At 32.8% G+C, this 18,748-nt stretch overlaps 1 protein-coding gene across 4 annotated transcripts in view; it reads left to right on the top strand.

Moving 5' to 3' along the window:
- Window positions 1-18,748, top strand: part of FBXW7 (F-box and WD repeat domain containing 7) — a 231,518-nt gene that overhangs the window by 191,110 nt on the left and 21,660 nt on the right. For 3 of the 4 annotated variants that reach the window (XM_072724827.1, XM_026016635.2, XM_072724828.1), the window contains 2 exons: window positions 10,246-10,328; window positions 13,327-13,468. In XM_072724827.1, coding sequence (XP_072580928.1) covers window positions 10,246-10,328; window positions 13,327-13,468 — 225 coding nt within the window. Of the gene's footprint in view, window positions 1-7,303; window positions 7,801-10,245; window positions 10,329-13,326; window positions 13,469-18,748 lie in introns of those variants that run through there. The other variant, XM_026016636.2, reaches the window with a different exon arrangement.

Below are 18,748 nucleotides of genomic sequence, written 5' to 3'. Positions count from 1 at the left end.
GATGAGAAAGAGGGAAAAGCTCGTATTAAGCCACTTAGATGACCGTTGTGAATATTATGTATTTACGTAGGCTTTTCTCTATGCATGCACACAGACTCTTAAATATTTGCATGTATATTCTACAAAGGACCATTCTTTATATCATGTGTTTGAATCTTAGGTAACTTCTACTTTACAGTAGCCCATCCCCTAGTTCTGGACATGATGAACAGTTTCTCTGACTTTAACATTTTCTACAATGAAGAATTTTCCTTAAAAGGAGGCTTGAGTCTGGGGGTTGGAAAGGGAGGGAATCAGGAGAAAGGGGTGGGAGTAGAACAAGACAAACCTTAATTTTCCAAGCAAGTCATTCGTTTTTGAATACCAGAGGCCCTTTTCCCACGTATTGATGAAAGTCAATGAACCATATAGCCTACTGCCCTGAGTTATGTTTTTTATTGTCTTTTCATCAAGTTTTTGGGAGATTATAAGGTTTGAATGAATATTTATCAGATCTCTTCTTTGTGCATCATTCCCCCCTGTATTCAAGAGAACAAGCTGTTTGTCTGTATGATCTGGTGTAAGTGCCTGCTGAAACAGAAGGACCCCTTATTAGTCAGTGTTTATAACTAAATAAAATGTCAACAGTCTTTACACCCACACAATAAAGTTCTCCTTGTACAGAAAGACACGTATTATCCCTAAAATGGGAGAATGAGTCATGGCAGAAAGTACTTTTGAAGAAACCATTACTAGTAAGTTAAAGAATATTTTAACAGTATTATTAAATGTTTGCATTAGGAGATATATTAATAAATAGGTAACACCCTAATGAACCTTATAAGACCAATGAATACTAGAAGTCTTACAGATGTTGTTAATTCTTCAGGCTGAGGGCCGTGGTAGTTCCACAAATATCTTTGGTCCACAGACAGTAATTTCCTTTTTACTCAACATCTACCAAAATTCTGTCTTTTAAGCTTAGAAACAAGACTGTTTTATATGACATCTTCTCAGACTATTTGAATGATTTCTTCATTTTTTGACCTCCTATACTACCCAATTTGGCACTATAGATACTCTACTAGTTTCTTGCCAGCTGGATTTTAAGTATCTTGGGGGTGGGGGTGAAAAGCTATTATTGTAATGTTCTAATTTGTCCTTAGTAGCATTTTGCAAATATTGGGAAATAGGTGATTATTTCTTAAAAGATTTATTTTAACTGAAATCTTTCAGTTTTTTTCACTTTTTCCCCAATCACTACCATGTCTTTGCCTCAAATTTCCCACATGTAGCAGAAGCATAGTCATATGGACCCAGATAATTATTCTGCAAACTGAATAATCACGATTTAGAGTTTGCATGTATAATTGTTATTTGCAAAATAGAACACTTTTTTTTTCTTTAGTAATGTCTGACTTTTTTTTTTTTTTTAGCTTATTTTGAGCTATCACTTACCTAATAGAAATCAGTTAAAAGTAGTAAACTTGGGACCCGGGTATTAAGGTTCTAATATAGCTGTATAACCCTGAGCAAAACATTTAATTCTCTCTCTCTTTTTTTTTTAACATTTAATTCTCTACATCACCTTTCTCTCCTGTTGGTAACAGTTATTATCTTATAGGACATCTTTTATACCCTGGGCATCTACTAGATCCTCGTGATGACTCTGTGGTTTAGGTTGGTAAAGTAAAAGATAATTACCATTACAAAAACCAGAACTCATAAAGTCAAATAACCCCTACCTAGGCTGCACTCTAATAATGGCAAAGCTGGTGTTGAAACTCAGGTTTCTCCAATTCCAAAGCTCATGTTCGTTTCACAAATGAAGAGGAATTAGATTACATGACTTCCAAGTTCCCTTCTAGTTCTAAACATATGGCTTCCTGCCATTAATGTTTTTTTGTTGTTGTTGTTGATTCACTTTTTTACTTCTTAGCCTTTAGCCTTTTTGGTCATGACTAAACTTAAGTCATGAACAATGTAAGAAATTAATTCTAGAATTTTAAACAAACCTTGAAAGGTTATTTTAGTACTAAAATATAAGATTGATATACCGCACCTATAGAAAAATTTTCTCAAATCAGGTAAATATATTTGAACATCACAACCAGCAGCAATAAATATAGAACTAGATAAAGTAGAAGAGTGAACAGGAGTCCAGGCCTTAAATTGAGGGAAAATTGATTTCATTCTTTCTCCATGTTAAATTCTTTCCTGGGTCATAGTTGTTGCTTCATTTTTCTTGAGGTCAACATTATTTTTTATATTTTCCTTACCTTATTGGAGGGATTGCTATAAAAAATTTATAACAGAATTTTGAAAGGAAACTTCTGCATATGAATTCAAGATGCTTACTTTACTGATAGTTTATTTTGGATTTGAAGCATGAAGTGTAAAGATTAGTTGATTTCTGAATAAATCAGAATGAACTCCAGAGTGACTTACCAACTTTGTCAAATTGTTACAGGTATTGCTTGTCTGTATAGAGGTATTATAAAGAGTGTTTTGGTACATCTATTAAGTTTTGATAGCTCTATAGCAATATGAACTTCAGAAGAGCAAACAAGCACAATTCCCATCTTCATTATTCTGTGGCTAGGATAAATAAAACTCAGCTTGTGTTATTTTGTCAAACTCTTTATGTTTGTATATTTATTATATACTGGTAGATATGTACATATGCACTTATATTTATCCGATAACTAATTTGGCCCAATTAGTAGGGATGAAAAAAACTTTTACTGCTTGAATTAATGTTGCAATTTATTTGTGTCAAATCCTCATGGGCTGCATTTTTGTAAATAGAGTTATAAATACTTTAAACTTGAAACAAAAGAAAAATTTATAAAAGTTCCACTCCTACAATTAGTTATCTTAAAAATTGTTTAAACCAGTCTGAGCTATAGCTTGATTTGTAGTTTGATTTACTGAGGTCAGGATTTTATATATTATTATTATAAGCACTACCTCCATCCCCAAACAATTTTATTTTAAAGTTACATGTATTATAGTGTTTGTGATTTTTCTAATCAGTAATATTTCAGTATTTGTTTACTTGGATGGTAATTTCAAACTAAATCTGGCTCACCTTGTTTTATTTTACATATTCTCAAAAAACAACTATTTTCAGTGTGAGTTCTAAAAGTCATATGTGTATATATTCTGTTCTGTGTCATAAATTCAATAGAGGAAGAAAAAGTTTTCTTAATGACATACTATCCTGTACCTGAAAAATACTAGATGATAAATAAATGCTTAATTAATGAATAGCGTTGGAAGTAGCTATTGATCAATACTGCCACCCACTTGCACTAGGGAAAATGTAGATTCTGGGCATATATACTATTTTAATTTGTATTACCTGTGATAGGACAAGCTATAACTAGCCAATTTCAGTTGTGAACCTTTTAATAAGAACTCACATCCCAGAAAGTTAATGACAGTGGGTTAGCATGAGTTCAAAGTTTGTTTCAGCCTCAGCTTGCTTGACATTCCTTTCTTTGATGTTGAAGTTTTGAGCTGTCTCTAATCTAAATTCTATGCTGGGGCAAGACAGCTAATTGTATAGGTAGCTTTTCTAGTATAATATCAGAGTAATGAATGTTGTCATAATAATGAATAAAATCATTGACATAAGAATATAAGCATATTCTTCTATTCTAAAATGGAAGTAAATTTTTAAATGTTATCAAGATAGGGGTGCCCAAGTGGCTCAGTCAGTTAAGCGTTCGGTTCTTGATCTCAGCTCAGGTCTTGATCTCAGGGTTGTGAGTTCAAGCCCTATGTTGGGATCCATGCTGGGCACGGAACCTCCTTAAAAGAAAATGTTAGCAAGATAATGAAAAGAACCAATAATATCAATTAATTCTAATACAATAGACTTTTTAGAACTAAGTATAACATAATTATGCTTTAGAAAAATGATGCCATGGTTGCTCTTTTTGCTTATATGGCCAGTTATTCAAAAGCATTAATTATTTGTTATGTATCATTTTTCTACTGTGTCTTAGAGTAAGATGGAAACCTTCAAGGAGTAAATAGTAGTGGAGAAAGATGTATAAAAATAATGACAATGAGGTATGATAAGTGTAATAATAAAAGAATATATTTAAAATAGAAATAATGAACTCTGAGAGTCAAGGTGGGGAAAAGTTACTTTATCACTCCTTCCCCTGTAGACACTATGTATAAAGATACATACTTCTCTGAAGATACATGATTCAGTGAAGACTACTTTACTGTTTGTATTGTTCTCAGTATTTACATGTAGATTAGTTTTGGTTTCTGCCCATAAGTACAACTTGCCCTTCTAAAAACTCAGTCACTCCAACTAATTTGTCAGAAGGAGCCACTTCTCTTGTGCTAGTTCACAGGTTAATCATTCTTTTGCCTTATTTCCCAGAGGCTTAGACTCTGGGACAGTACATCTTTATATCTTTGTGCTGATTGATTGATCAATTGATTGATAGACTTTGTTAAGTTGCTCCTCTCATCCATTCTTCTTATATATCTAGCTCAATAGGAGATAGTGATGAGATGAGCATTGGGTCTGAATTAGCAGTCACTTCCCTTGCTAATAGATTTCCAGTAAGGTTTATAGGTTTATAATCAGCACAAGAAATAATTTTTTTATAGAATGGAAAATTTATTACTTAGCTGAAATTACATGAAGATTTACTTTATCATAGTGAAAATATACTTAAGACATTGAGGCAGTGATTCTAAAAATTTAGATGACAAACACAAGTATTGTCTAGCAGTAATAGTTGACTAGCCTTTTTTTCAGTGGACTTACTAGTTAACATTCTAGCATAGAGCATAAAATACTTTTTTTTCCTGAACTTATTTAACATAGACAATGGACTGATCTCAGTTTTGAAATGTTTCTGCCTACCACAAAGATAGAAATAAATAACACACATAAGGCTTTTTCAGTCATACTACTAAAAAACCTAAATCTCTGAATAAAGTTTGAACATCTGTATTTTAGCCAAGATGCTCATAAATAGGAATGGAGAATGGTTTTATTTGTTTTGTTCATCTGTAGATCATGATGAAATTAATAGATCACAACTTTCATTAATAGTACTTCAGAATATTGACAATTATTTGTATTCATTTTCTTGAAATCTGGGTAGAGATTTGGTTGACTAGTTTTGCTTGCCAAATTCTTTCTTCACAATTCAAATTAACATTGTAAACAAGATAGTAGGGAGAATTGTTGAAATATTGGGAAAATAAAGTCTTCGTGAGCACTTATAAACATACACTTTCTCACTTAAAGGACAAAAACTAATAAAAATAATTATCAAATGGGACCCATGGAAGATAGGGATGTGGGTGGTGGAAGGTCTTTTCAATATATATATTTTTTTATTATTATTTTGATTTTTGAATCATGCAAATATTTTGCCTATTCAAAAAATGAAGCATGCATATATATATACCTACGTATAAGTTATGCATTTGTGAGGGTCAGATTTTCTCATAACTTCATACCATATAAAGGAGCTATGTAACCATAAGATCATTTCTTTGAATATACACATATAGGTCATTTTCTTCTTTAAATATCCTAAGTTTTGAGACAGTGTCCTTGGTTTATTAAAGTTGGTCTATGTCCTCAACTAAGTAGACTTAATTTGAAAAATTTACTTTGTTTAGAGAGAGAATATGATTGCAGCTGAAGTCAAGGTATGTACTGTTAGATGACTGATATGTAGTCCATTTGTACTCTAATAAGCTAGTTACCACTGACAAGTTTTAGGGAAAATTTCAGGTGTTCATTTTATAAAAAGTTTCTTCGGATAGCCCAGAATTGAGGTGGATAATAAAGAGGAAATTATTTTTCTTTACTTTGTTTTTGTTTTGTTTTTTTTTAAAATCTTGAATTCTCTGAATCTTCTAACCAAAGGGTTTATGGGTCCAATCCTAACAGTTGGATTTTTTTTTTTTATTTGCTAAGAGAGATTTCTTTTTAAAAAGAACTTTTCTTTGAAGTAAGCTAATTGTTTATTTAGAAAACTAACTTTTTGCTGTGTACGTATATATATTCTTTCTGAGAGTAAGAATTAAGAGTCAGATTTTTTAAAAAGATAATATAATATAGAGAATGTAATTTCCAGAAGATTCAAGATGTACATCTTCATAAAATTTTAGATCATCTTATTTCATTTATGTTTTAAAATAAAAGACATTATACTGACTTAATGTCTTAGTTATAAAGGTAAACATTTATTTTTTAAATTATGATACTACTTTATGCAGCATTTCGAATCATTTACCTAATGAAAGTCATTTGTTAACTATAGCAGAGAGTAAGTCCAAATAGTATTTCTTTTTTTCTCAAGAAACTTAAGTACTTAAGTCACCATAGGCACGCAGTTTACTTGTAATAAAGAATGTTAATGGGGAGGGTAGGAGTTAATTAACAAGACCCTTAATAATGGGCCTTTCTAGTCCAAGGAATCTTATAATTGCTTCTGAAGCTAGTCATGTAGCAAGTTGCAAGATAAAATATCTAGATTTGTGAAGTAGTCATTCTGAGAAAAAGGTTGCCTTCAGGCAAGTTTTGGTATTTTGTTATTATTATGTAAAATGCCTTTTTAAAGATAAGCAATACACACTGTCAAAATAATTTTGGAGGTCCAATACTTCCTGTTTACTCAAGATTAAATTCACAAATGAGGGTAAGACTCTCCAATGAGCTCAGTTTTTGCTGTCTTTGGAGAAATAGTCTTTTGGCCAAACTTTATATACTTAATACCAGTCTGATAGTCTTAAAAATATATTGTCATGATTACTAAGAATTGATGAAGTGTGTGGTAATTTTCATGATATGTTTTACATGAGTGAAACAGAAAAACATAGGGAATATTTTCATTAAATGTTAGTATAAGAAATATGCAGGTTAAAATGTAACTTATTACATAATTTCTGCAAATGTTGTATGCTCCAAACTGGTTTACTTTAGCATAAATACCCCCAAAGAATATTTAATTTCTCCCTTTGGGATGGCTCATTTTGTACCATCTAAGCTACTTGAAAAATGTGATCAGGCTGTGCCAGGACTGCAATAGGATAACAGTTAGTGGAAATAGCCTGCTTAGCTTCTGTTGGGAGGACTGTATGGAAAATATATTCCATTTTCAAAATGTTTCTGAAAGCACTTATTTGTGGAAAGGATGCTTGCCATTTAAAACTCTTCGGAAATGCAGGTTTTACAAAATACAAAATAATCTCCTGAAAGTTTGAAAGGGGAAGGGGGCTGTCGTGCGGGGGCGGTCTCATTTGCTGCCCACATCCTCCCTCTGCTCGGTGCGTTGTGTGCTTACGGGTTCCCTGGAGCGGATCACCATATAATTGATGTGCAGTCTGCATTGCTGAATCCTGGACTGCACCATTCTGTGTTCAAGGGAAGATGTAATCTGATCCCTCTGCTGCTGAGGGAGGAATCTGTTCAGTCAAGGCTTTGACAGGGCATAGTCTCCTCCAATAATCTTCTCGGTTCTCTCTCATTATTCCCTCGAGTTCTCCTCAGTCAAGCTGCATGTATGTATGTGTGTCCCGAGAAGCGGTTTGATACTGAGCTGCATTTGCCTTTACTGTGGAGTTTTGTTGCCGGTTCTGCTCCCTGATCTTCCCTTTCTGACGTGCCTGAGCATGTCCACATTAGAATCTGTGACATACCTACCTGAAAAAGGTTTATATTGTCAGAGACTGCCAAGCAGCCGGACACACGGGGGCACAGAATCACTGAAGGGGAAAAATACAGAAAATATGGGTTTCTACGGCACACTAAAAATGATTTTTTACAAAGTAAGTAATCTGTTTTCTTCCTGTGTTGTATGATTGTGTGTGTGTGTGCCTGCCTGAGAAGGAAAATCTGTATCATCAGAGATGGCTGCAGTATCCTCTAATTTTGGTGGGTGGCTGGATGGCTGGTATTCTGTTTTATAACGTGAATGTAAGCAAATAATGCAAAGACAACGTAAGCTGTAAGCAGCTTTAAATTGAAAATAAAATGTATATTTTCATCTGGGAATTTTTCACTAAAAATATATTTAGACTTTGGAGATGTGGCTCCGTTAAATGCTGACCTGGAAATACTCTACCCTTAGTTGGCTTTTAGTGAAATCTTTTGCCTTTAATTTTTCTATACCTTATTTATATTTCTTTTCTTTCTTCTTTTAGTTGACTCTTTTAAAGTCTGGAATCACTAGGATATTTAGGACTTATAATTTAAAAGATCGTATTTACTTTCTGTGCCCCTTAGAAAATTGCAGAATTAATATTTGGTTCTAAAGTCAAGATTTTCAGTAAACAATATAATATTTAAAAGACTTCTGTAGTCCTACAGAAAGTGCTTTATTTGGTAAAATATTCTGAAAATAAAAAATCCTTTTTAAATGGTTCCCTCGATATGTCTTTTTTGGGCATTTTTATTCATTGAAGGATTTCTAAGATGGAAATAAAGTTTGCTTTTGGTGGCAAATGGCATTTGCACCAATGTGTATTTACAAGATACCCAGGGAAGTTCTGAAAGCCAGTATCACAACTTAATTAGAATGAATATCAAAGTTTCTCATGTTAATTTTGAAAATAAGAATCTGTAGAAGTTATGAAAAAACTAGATTTTTAAGGTAATCTGTACTGACTGACCTTCTTGATAGATATATTTGCGTGTATACATGTATACATGTCTATAATTTATATACGTGCAAGCACGTGGCTGTCTATATATTAAAGCTTATGTATTTATTTTTGCTTTTTATTAAAATTACTTGGAGAAAGAAAATAAGGGTTTTTGAGAGGAATCACTCTAAAACGATGTAAGGAGTACAGAAACTTCTGAAGGGTTGAAATGAGACCAATTCCATTTCTTTCCAGTAGGTATTTCTTGAACTAAGGTATAAATTATGGATTAGCTTGTTATACCCTCCTTCTAGCCCTTAATATCATAAGATCATCTCTGTATTTTGGAAGACTTTTTCCTGATGATAAAAACATAGTCTTTATTATCCATACTGTGGCTCAAAAATTTTTAGAGTCTTATTGGTTCTCTTTGGTATTTATAATGTAGCATGCTGTGTTATGATGTTCCCATGTGAGGCAGTAGGTAAGAAGTCTGCTGCAAAGCAAGGGTTTTCGCCTTGCTATAAAAATGACGATAGCTCTCTATCACTCTGGATACCCCCTCCCCATAATTTTCAGTAGTACAGTAATTAATTAGAAGACACAAATCTCAGGGGGTTGTTGAAATAGAAAAAGTTGAATCTTAACAGATCTTATTTTCTAGTTTTAGAACAGATGTATAGTTAGGTAACCTCAGTTAACAGATGGTAAAATTTAAAAAATAAATATTTCAATTTTGATGTTGACAAAATGCAACTCGAAATGTATTTACAGTACTACACATATATAGCATAAGGAGATTCTTAAAAACTATAGATATTGGATATACCTTACAAAGATGATTAACTCGTTCTTTTTAAATCTTTTTGTTGGTGTTGCTTTTCAACTTAGAATATTTTGTCCTGAGTGAGCATTTGTGAGTGAAGTTATATTCTGTGTAAATATCAATTCATGGCTTTTCCCCCACCTTTATTATACCATCTTCAGACTTCTCTCCTCTTACAGATATACTTTTTTTACTCCCCTCATTGCCCATATTCATATTCATAGTTTATGCCTTATTATAATTGCTTTTCAAGATCATTTTATTTACATTGTTCTCTTTATACTTTTGTAATAATCTGTGTGTTTTAAATTCAATTATTGTTACTTCCATTCAGCTTTTGAAATTTTAAATTTTGCTATTTTATCTTGAGCTATGTTTCTAAAGGAAAATGATCACTAAGAGAGACGTGTTAAATATGGTTCTGTAATGTATGTATTAACGTGTTTTTTTCCCCTGTGTTGGTTCTTAAACTGGAAAACGTGAAAGGTATATCACTCTCAAGGAATATGTATGATGAATATCAATTTTTAAGTCACCATATGCTATTCTTCTAGACAAAATATTGGATAGGAAGGAATTCACCTTCTTAGTCTTTAAAGAGTAAAACAAAGTACAAGAGGTAGAAAAAACCATGAAGCATTTATTTTCTATATACATTAACTATGCCTAATTAGTGAATATGAAAATTAAGGCATATGAAAATTAAGAATATTTTTCAGTATTGCCAATGCATATGTTAAGATTTGGTAGTTGGGACAGGTGATTTTTTTTTTTAAACCTATCTTATTTGCTTTACCTTATAGATGAAAAGAAAATTGGACCATGGTTCTGAGGTCCGCTCTTTTTCTTTGGGAAAGAAACCATGCAAAGTCTCAGAATACACAAGGTAATACTAAGTATAATAATTAATTCTCTTATTATTCTTATGTTTCTTTAAAGAAGTGATGATTCCAAAAGCATTTCTTCCAGTTTATTCTCATAGAAGTATAAGGTAACGAGTACTGTTGACTCTATAGCATATTTTGAGATCACTAAAAATTGAGAAATACATAATTTTAAATAAAAGAATGACTACCACCATAGCTTATATTTTTCTTACTAATACTTTGAAATAAGACACAAGCAGAATTTCTCTTATGAACAAAATTTCTAAATCACAAATTTTAAGGAATTCTAAAAAGTAAATTCTAAAATGTGAATATGAGCAAATATATCTTGTAACTATAGCAACAGCTATTCTAGGGTAGATATTTATATATGCAGAATTGAAGATACATTTATTAGCAGTGAAATAAACCTCACAGTTACTAAATAAATCTTACTGTGTTAGAAATCCCCTTTTATTTGCTTGGTAGATCTTATGTTTTTAACACATACATTTCCACACTGGTAACATAGTTTCCATAACAACTAAATACAATTGTAGTCTTGTTTTGTGCACCATTCTATCATTTTTGGATTTTACATCAATATAAAACTTTTCCAACTCTCATGCTAATTAGGCTAACTTAAACACAATATCTGTTACCCAGCCAATTAAAAATGGCTTTGGATGTCATTCGGAATTTGTATTTTAAAATTTAAATGACAGAAGTATCTTCAGAGCTTTTTTTGGGTCTTTTTTGCATAATTGTCACTTCTTCAAATTACTGATTAAAAGTTAGCTATAGAAGCCATTAAAACTTCATGATGGTGACATTTCATTTCCCCTAAATATTTTTATTTAAAGTTATGTTTATTATATAAGAGGCAACAAAATTAACATTGCTCAGACTGAAGTTTCTGTGATTGAGCATTGTTAGAGATTGCATTTCTTTTTTTTTTTTTCAAAGAAAAAGTTTTTATTTTTATTTCATTCAGTTGTAGGAAAATTTTTTTTCAATTGCTCTTCCCTGAAATTTAGAGATCATAATAATTCATTTTATATGCACAAAATACAGAGATGATATAGACGAGAAAAATAAAACTATCCCCTTTTTATTCAGGAAGTGCTTTCTGTGTGATTCCCCCTTAATGATTGTCCCGTCCCTTTCTCTCTTACCTACCCTTTGCTTTTTGACAGTTTCACTGTGTTTTGGGCACCTCCACCAGAGGGTGTGGAGTCATAGACAAGAGGAACTCTTCACTTCATTTTTACTTTTTCCTTCTAGTCTTGATAAAGTATTTCTTGGATGAGAAAGTTGAGTTTAATGTAAGAATGTGCTATTTTTAATATGTAGATTCCAGTCAACTGTATCATTTTGGTTTAATATTAATATGGCTGATACCAAGACAAAGGCGTTAAATTATTCAGTTGTGTTTAAGGCAGCTTGTAAATAAATGCTGAATTTTTACTACAGAACACAGTTTAATAAAATTTGCCTTTAGTTGCTCACTTTTTATATTGAGAAAGCACTTGAAAAGGTACAAGTTCTGTTTTCAGCCTTTTAACATATAATCTTACCAAAGCAAACGAAACAGTGTATTGATTTCCATGTCTTTTTGGAGAGTTTGTCAGGATATATTTGGTGTTTTTAAAAATTTTTTGACAGATTTTCTAATAAGAATGAAGCTGTGATTTTCCATCTTCTTTATTAGAAAATTTCAGTTATGATCCCATTCTGTTTCAGTTTGGAGAAGAAAATAGAGCTTACCTTTGGAATTTGATAGACAGGAAGATAAAATTTAATTGTATGTTAGAGATTATCATAGATGTATAATGCTAAAAGATTTAAAGGTGGTAGATACATAGATTTTTCTGTAAAATCTGGTGATAAGGCTTATTTTTTAACAAAATAATGAGATACACTGGATAGAGAAGGATTGGAGGAGTTGTTTCATTAGCAACTTATCAGAGCTAGGTATTGTGTTAGTAGTATACAATTTGTATGTTCTTCGGATCTAAAATACTTTATTATCATAGCTCAATAAATTGAAGATTATTTCACAAATGTAATTATGAATCTCCTTGTACTTTTTTTCCAAATGTCCCTAAAATAGAGATATTCAGTATTTACCTCAAGATTAAATAATTTAATTATGTGTTGAAATTAGAAAGTAAAGCTTAAAAATTAATAACTTGGTTATAACTATACTTTTTCTGCTATTCATCATTTTTAGGAGAGTTGGACAATTTTAGAAATAGATCTTCTAGTCTTGACTCTTTTATTTTGCTAGTGGCAGAACTAAATTTCAGGTTGGTTTGTTTTCTTTAATATCTCAGAGTTTAAATTATTGGATAGAAGTGTTAGATCATCTCATTTTATTTAATTTTACGTATAATATAGTAAGTTTTCAATATTTAACTGTTCTGAGTAAATCTATGTCTAATCAAGACTTGTTCCTGCTAAGCTTTATAAATGACAGTGAAAAGTTGGAGAGAAATAGATAAATATTGTAAATAATTTAGAATGCATCTTATGAAAAGTCCAAGATATTTCAGCATCCTATTTCTACATATGAATCTTTTAAAGCATTAGTAGGTTTTACAGCTCTTTTTATTAAGGAAATTTAAACTTTTATTTAATTAAGTTACTGAAGACCTGTCATAAAGAGAGGTGGGACCTGTATCTTCTAAAGATATATTTTAACATTATTTGTATGTATCAACAAGTTGCAGTTTTGCCATAGAGATTCTGTCATTTGGTTGCAATTAGCATTGCTGGGATAATAACAGGTGGCTACGTAGGAGGGAGGAAACCAACTCTAAGAATAGCGGAATAGATTTTGTATATCCTTGCTCTCTGAGAATAAGCAAATGAAAGTGATAATTCTATTGATGTTTGAAACATGCTAGATCATTATTATTATTAAATTAGAGCCCATTACTCTTAATAAATGCCTATCTCTGTTTCCACTCTTGTGGGTTTGTTTTTTTGGTGTTTTTTTTTTTTTTTTTTTTGTAGTACCACTGGGCTTGTACCATGTTCAGCAACACCAACAACTTTTGGAGACCTGAGAGCAGCCAATGGCCAAGGGCAGCAACGACGCCGAATTACATCTGTCCAACCACCTACAGGCCTCCAGGAATGGCTGAAAATGTTTCAGGTGACATGTCTAAACACAGTACTTGAAATGCTTTACTTAATCACTGCAAAAAATAGGGGATTATTCAGCCATGAAAAGGAACTGTTATGTGCTACACCATGGATGAACCTTGAAAATGTTTTGTTCGGTGAAAGAAGCCAGACACAAAAAGCCACATTTTGCATGATTATTATTTACATGAAATATCCAGAACAGGCAAATCGATACAAGGGAATGTAGATTAGTGATTGCTATGCGATTGGTGAGGGGATATTGGCACTAACTGCTAATAGGTACAAGATCTCTTTCTGGGGTAATGGAAATATTCTGGAGTTGATAGTGATGATGGTTGCACAGCAAGATAGGTATGCTGGGAACCATTTAAGTGTACATTTTAAATGGTGATTTTTGTGTTATGTGCAGTATATGTCAATAAAAAAATGTTATTGAAAGTAAGGGAGCTCATTTTAATTTTTAAGTGTATTAATCGAGAGAATCCAGTGCTTATTTTGTGTTAGTGTGCGTTTGCATTTTTTATTGCTTTTTAGATAATAAGAACTTTCTTCCTTTTCTCCTTTATGTTTGGGTTTCAGGGGTTGCTGAATGTACTTTCTAAATAAAATTCATTGCTTAAGAAGTACCTGGGTGGCTCAGTCAGTCAAGCAACCAACTCTTGGTTTCTGCTCAGGTCATGATCTCAGGGTCCTGGGATTGAGCACCATGACCCTTGCACAGCAGGGAGCCTGCTTGAGGATCCCTCCACCCCCCACTCCCTTTACCCTTCCCTCCACTTGCGTGTGCACTCTCTCTCTCTCTGAAATAAATAAATCTTTAAAAAGATAAATAAAATATATTGCCTGGAAGTTAAACATTTAGGAGTAATGTAGGAACTCTGCTAATTAGTCACTGGTGATGACTTACCCATCACTGTTACTCTAGTAGTCTCCAGGAGTTGATACAGCTTCTTTTCATCTGTGCCATGCTTATGTATGGCTTATCATGTTCAAATTCTGGTTACTGTATTTTACCATAATTTAAATTCTCTGAAAGTTTACTGGGAAGTTTGGCTATAACCAAGCCTCTTTTATTAATTTTATAACTCCTAATAGTGATAGTAAATTGATATATCTTTTTCCAGTGAGGTAATACATATAAATCAAGTATTTAGACAAATAGTTGACCTAGAGTAAACACTTGCTTAATTATTCTTTGTAAATACCAAATAAAATAAATTATGTAAAGTGAAGCTGTCTCTGATATTAGCCATGGCACTAATGTAAAATGAATATATTTCCTTACCTCTTCCTGCTTGATTGGTGGTATTTTATGAATGCATAAGGGAATAAAAATACATAAGGAAAAAAGATACTTTACTTGACTTTATTTGATATTTTAAGTTTTTAAGATGTCCATTATGTAAATCCTTATATATTAAATTCCTGGGCAAAAACTAAATAAATGTCCTAATCTTTTTCTTCCATAGTTGGAAAATTCACTTGAATCAGTGTTGCTTTTAAATGGATTTTAAAAATTGTCTTCTGCCCTTCAGGTGATTTCAGAGAAACTAGGGTAACCTTTTTTCTTCAGTTGGTAACTGAAAGGTTAGAGCAGTGATTCTCAACAGGGGGCAGATTTTTCCTCTGTTGAAACATTTTTGGTTGTTGCAGCTGGTGAGGTGGAGGGCAGGACACTGCTGGCATCTAGTGGGTAGGGACCATGTAAAAGACAGCCTCCTATAGCAAAGTGTTATGAAGCCCAAAATCACCAGTTGCTGAGATTGAGAATCTGGATTAGAGGAATTAAAGTTAATGTACTATTCATATTATAATGTTATGAACAACAACAATTACAAAGAATTTTTTTTTCTATTTTCATAGGCACATATTGATTAAACTTACCTTTCCCCGAGGATTATTCTCTCTCCTCCTCCCAGCTCTTTTACCTTAGGTTCTTGATTTTTTTTTTTTTTAATTTTAATTAATTCTCTCCTATGCATGCATTCAGAATTTTAATTTTTTTTATTATATCCTTTTGATAAGAAATTTACCCCATTAGTAAGAGGTGAAAGTAGGACTCAGACATTCATACTGCTAAAGAAATACTGTAAGATTTTTATCATCTCTGGTTAAGCCAAAGAGATGGAAATACAGGTATGTGTTGTCATGCTTGCATACAGAGGACTTGAGAGCAATGCAGAAGACATCATAGCATTTTAAAAAGATTTTATTATTTATTTATTTATTTATTTATTTATTTATTTATTTATTTATTTGGCTAGCTAGCTAGCAAGCGTGAGTGGGATGGGGGTGGGGAATAGAGGGAGAGGGAGAAGCAGACTCCCCACTGAACAGGGAGCCCGATGTGAGGCTGGATCTCAGGACCCTCTGATCATGACCTGAGCCAAAGGCAGTTGCTTAACTGACTGAGGCACCCAGGTGCCCCTGATTTCATATCATTTTTACAAGAAAGTATCAACATGATTGAAAATTAGGCTCTCACTGGTAGTTTTCTCATCATTGTGGACAGCCTGCAAAATATTTATTTTATATGAAAAGCTTTATTTCTTATCAGAAGGTCATAAAGTGAGATTTATTTTGTATGTGATATGGGCCCATTTTTTCCAGTGTTATATTTATTTTGTTATTTTTTTTTTAAAGATTTTATCTGTTCATGAGAGGCATGAACAGAAAGAGAGGCAGAGACAGGCAGAGGGAAAAGCCGACTTCTCTGAAGGTAGATGCTCAACCACTGAGCTATGCAAGCATCCCTTTCCAGTGTTTTAGAGTACCAAAATATTCTTTGCTAGTCATTTAGACTTTTCCCAATTTTAAGAGAACTCTCTCAAATATTGATGTATAGAAGGGAGCATTTGTGCTTTATTTTGTAGTGAGGATGTTTTAGGGAGTTCTGTATAATGCTTGCTTATTTAGCTAGCTCATACTTCTTTTTTTTTTTTTTTAAGATTTTATTTATTTCTTTGAGAAAGCACAAGCAGGGGCAGCAGCAGAGGCAGAGGGAGGAGCAGGCTCCTCACTGAGCAGGGAGCCTAACAACAGGGCTGGATCCCAGGACCCTGAGATCATGACTTGAGCTGAAGGCAGATGCTTAACCAACTGGGCCACTCAGGTGCCCCTAGCTCATACTTTTCTTAATGAAATGTCCACATGGTACCACATATTGTATGTCATCAAGTCTGAGATACCATGGATTATTAGATGTATTCCATCTTCAGAAATGTTACTTGTTTTTAAAAAGTCGTATCCTAGAATTAAAGAGATTCAATAAGCTAAAGAAAATACTAGATTAGCTTTTGTTCTGTAAAAACAAACAAACAAAAAACTCCATTTGATTACTTTATGACAAGTAGATGCAGTGAAGAAAACTTGTTCTTAGCTAATAGGAATAACAGGTAGAATTACCCCGAAGGTATGTAGTACTATATGTATTTTTTCAGATAAATATTCTGCAGCAAAGAAATCTACTAGCAACAAAAGGCCAACTAGACAGGTATATCAGGACCTTAATCCTTTGAGTACCATATCCATTTCTGACACACCCAAGGCCTCATTGTTGGACATTACCCTTTCTTTTCAGGGCTGGCGCCAAAGGAACTAGAGATGAATCACTTGCCTAAAAGCTTACAATGCTTTCATGCCTAACATGTAGAGAGATATAATTTCATAGTAAAATGGGGGGAGTCATGAGTTGACCTATGTGCTATATAGTTGAGGGATAATTAAGCTGGCATGATTTCTACAGATGTGCTGTGGGGGTATTTAATGAGGACTTTTCCGTTGCATAACAAGCAAAATGGGAGAGCTTTTCCCCTTACTGTTCTGCTATTGCTCCTAAGGCAGTGATACAGCATTGTTTTGGTCCAGCTCCATCTATTCTAACAAAGTACCCTGTATTCCATTTATAAATTGAATGAGAACAAATGATACACCATTTTGGATAGAGGGAAATTGAAACAAAACACCACTACAAAATAGAAGTAGAAATTCAAAACATAACAAAAAAAACCCCAGAAATTTTGTACTGTTTAAATTTTTAGTAGTCATTGATTCTGCCTTTTTGGCAACCAGATTGATGCTTCATCCTGTTTATTTGGGGACAGAGATTGGTCATTTTGTATATTTGTGCATTTGGGTGTTAACACATAGGTTTTTTTACTTGAAAATTTTATAGCAAGAAAAGGCACCAATAACAATAACATCTTACGTTGAAATTTACATAAAGAAGTACCCTGATACAATGAGAAGCACATACAATTTAGAAGAAAAAGATCTTAGTATGTATTTTGGCTTTACCCCCTAATACTAGGGAATTTTGTTGGTATCATGTAACCACTCTTGCCTTATTTTCATTCTTTATAAAACAGATTTAACACCAAAAAGTTGTCAGATAGAAGACAACATGTAAATGTGCTTAAAGCTGTATTTGGAAATATAGTGGAGACTCAGTAAACGTTAGTTTCCTCTTTTGGTCAAGAGGTAACCTTTACGAGCCTTAGTTTTCTCAGTTCTAAAAAAGGACTATTAAAACAGCTTCATACAAATGTTACTAGACTAACTGTATTAGCATTATTTTAATCAAAACAAATTTGTATTGCACTAAAACCGTGAATGTACTTTGAAAATACCTTCAAAATATTTTTAAATAATGTATAAAATACTTCTGTGTTTTGAAATTAAAAGTGGAATAAAACTCTTTTGAAGGATTTAATTTAGTTCCATGTTAACACTTAGAAATTGTACATGTTCTCTAACTTATTTTATTTAGGTCTTTTTATTTGCTAGTCAACAAAATATTGATAATGCCAAAAGAAAATGAATTCAGAATTACTTTGCAGTTGTATTTGAGGCAATATGATCAAGAAACCCTATGTGAGGAAGAGTTTAAAAAAGTTATAAGAAGTGAGTTCTTGACCACATGAAATTCAGGCACAGTACTGCCCAGTCAGGCACAGTACTGCCCAAAGTCATAAAATGTTTGTCTGAATGGGCTATATTAGATGTCATCCAGACTAGTAACCACTACTGGTGTGTGAGTCACTTGCATCAATACTGGATGAGTTGTTTGTTTGTTTATTCATTCATTCATTCATTCATTCATTCATTCATTTATTTTTGAGTTGTTTATTTAAAACATAAAGTGTCCTCAGCTCCACCTTGACCACTGCATCAGATTCTTTGATGGTGAGTTTTAGGACTGATTCTTACACTCCTCAACCAGCATTTGGATAAACATTGGTCTGGACCAAGCCCCTCATTATACAGATGGGGTCTCTGAGACAGATTA

The sequence above is a fragment of the Vulpes vulpes genome, chromosome 10, assembly GCF_048418805.1.
Source record: "Vulpes vulpes isolate BD-2025 chromosome 10, VulVul3, whole genome shotgun sequence".
NCBI classification, from domain to species: Eukaryota; Metazoa; Chordata; class Mammalia; order Carnivora; family Canidae; genus Vulpes; species Vulpes vulpes.
This window is presented reverse-complemented; position numbering and strand designations above follow the sequence as displayed.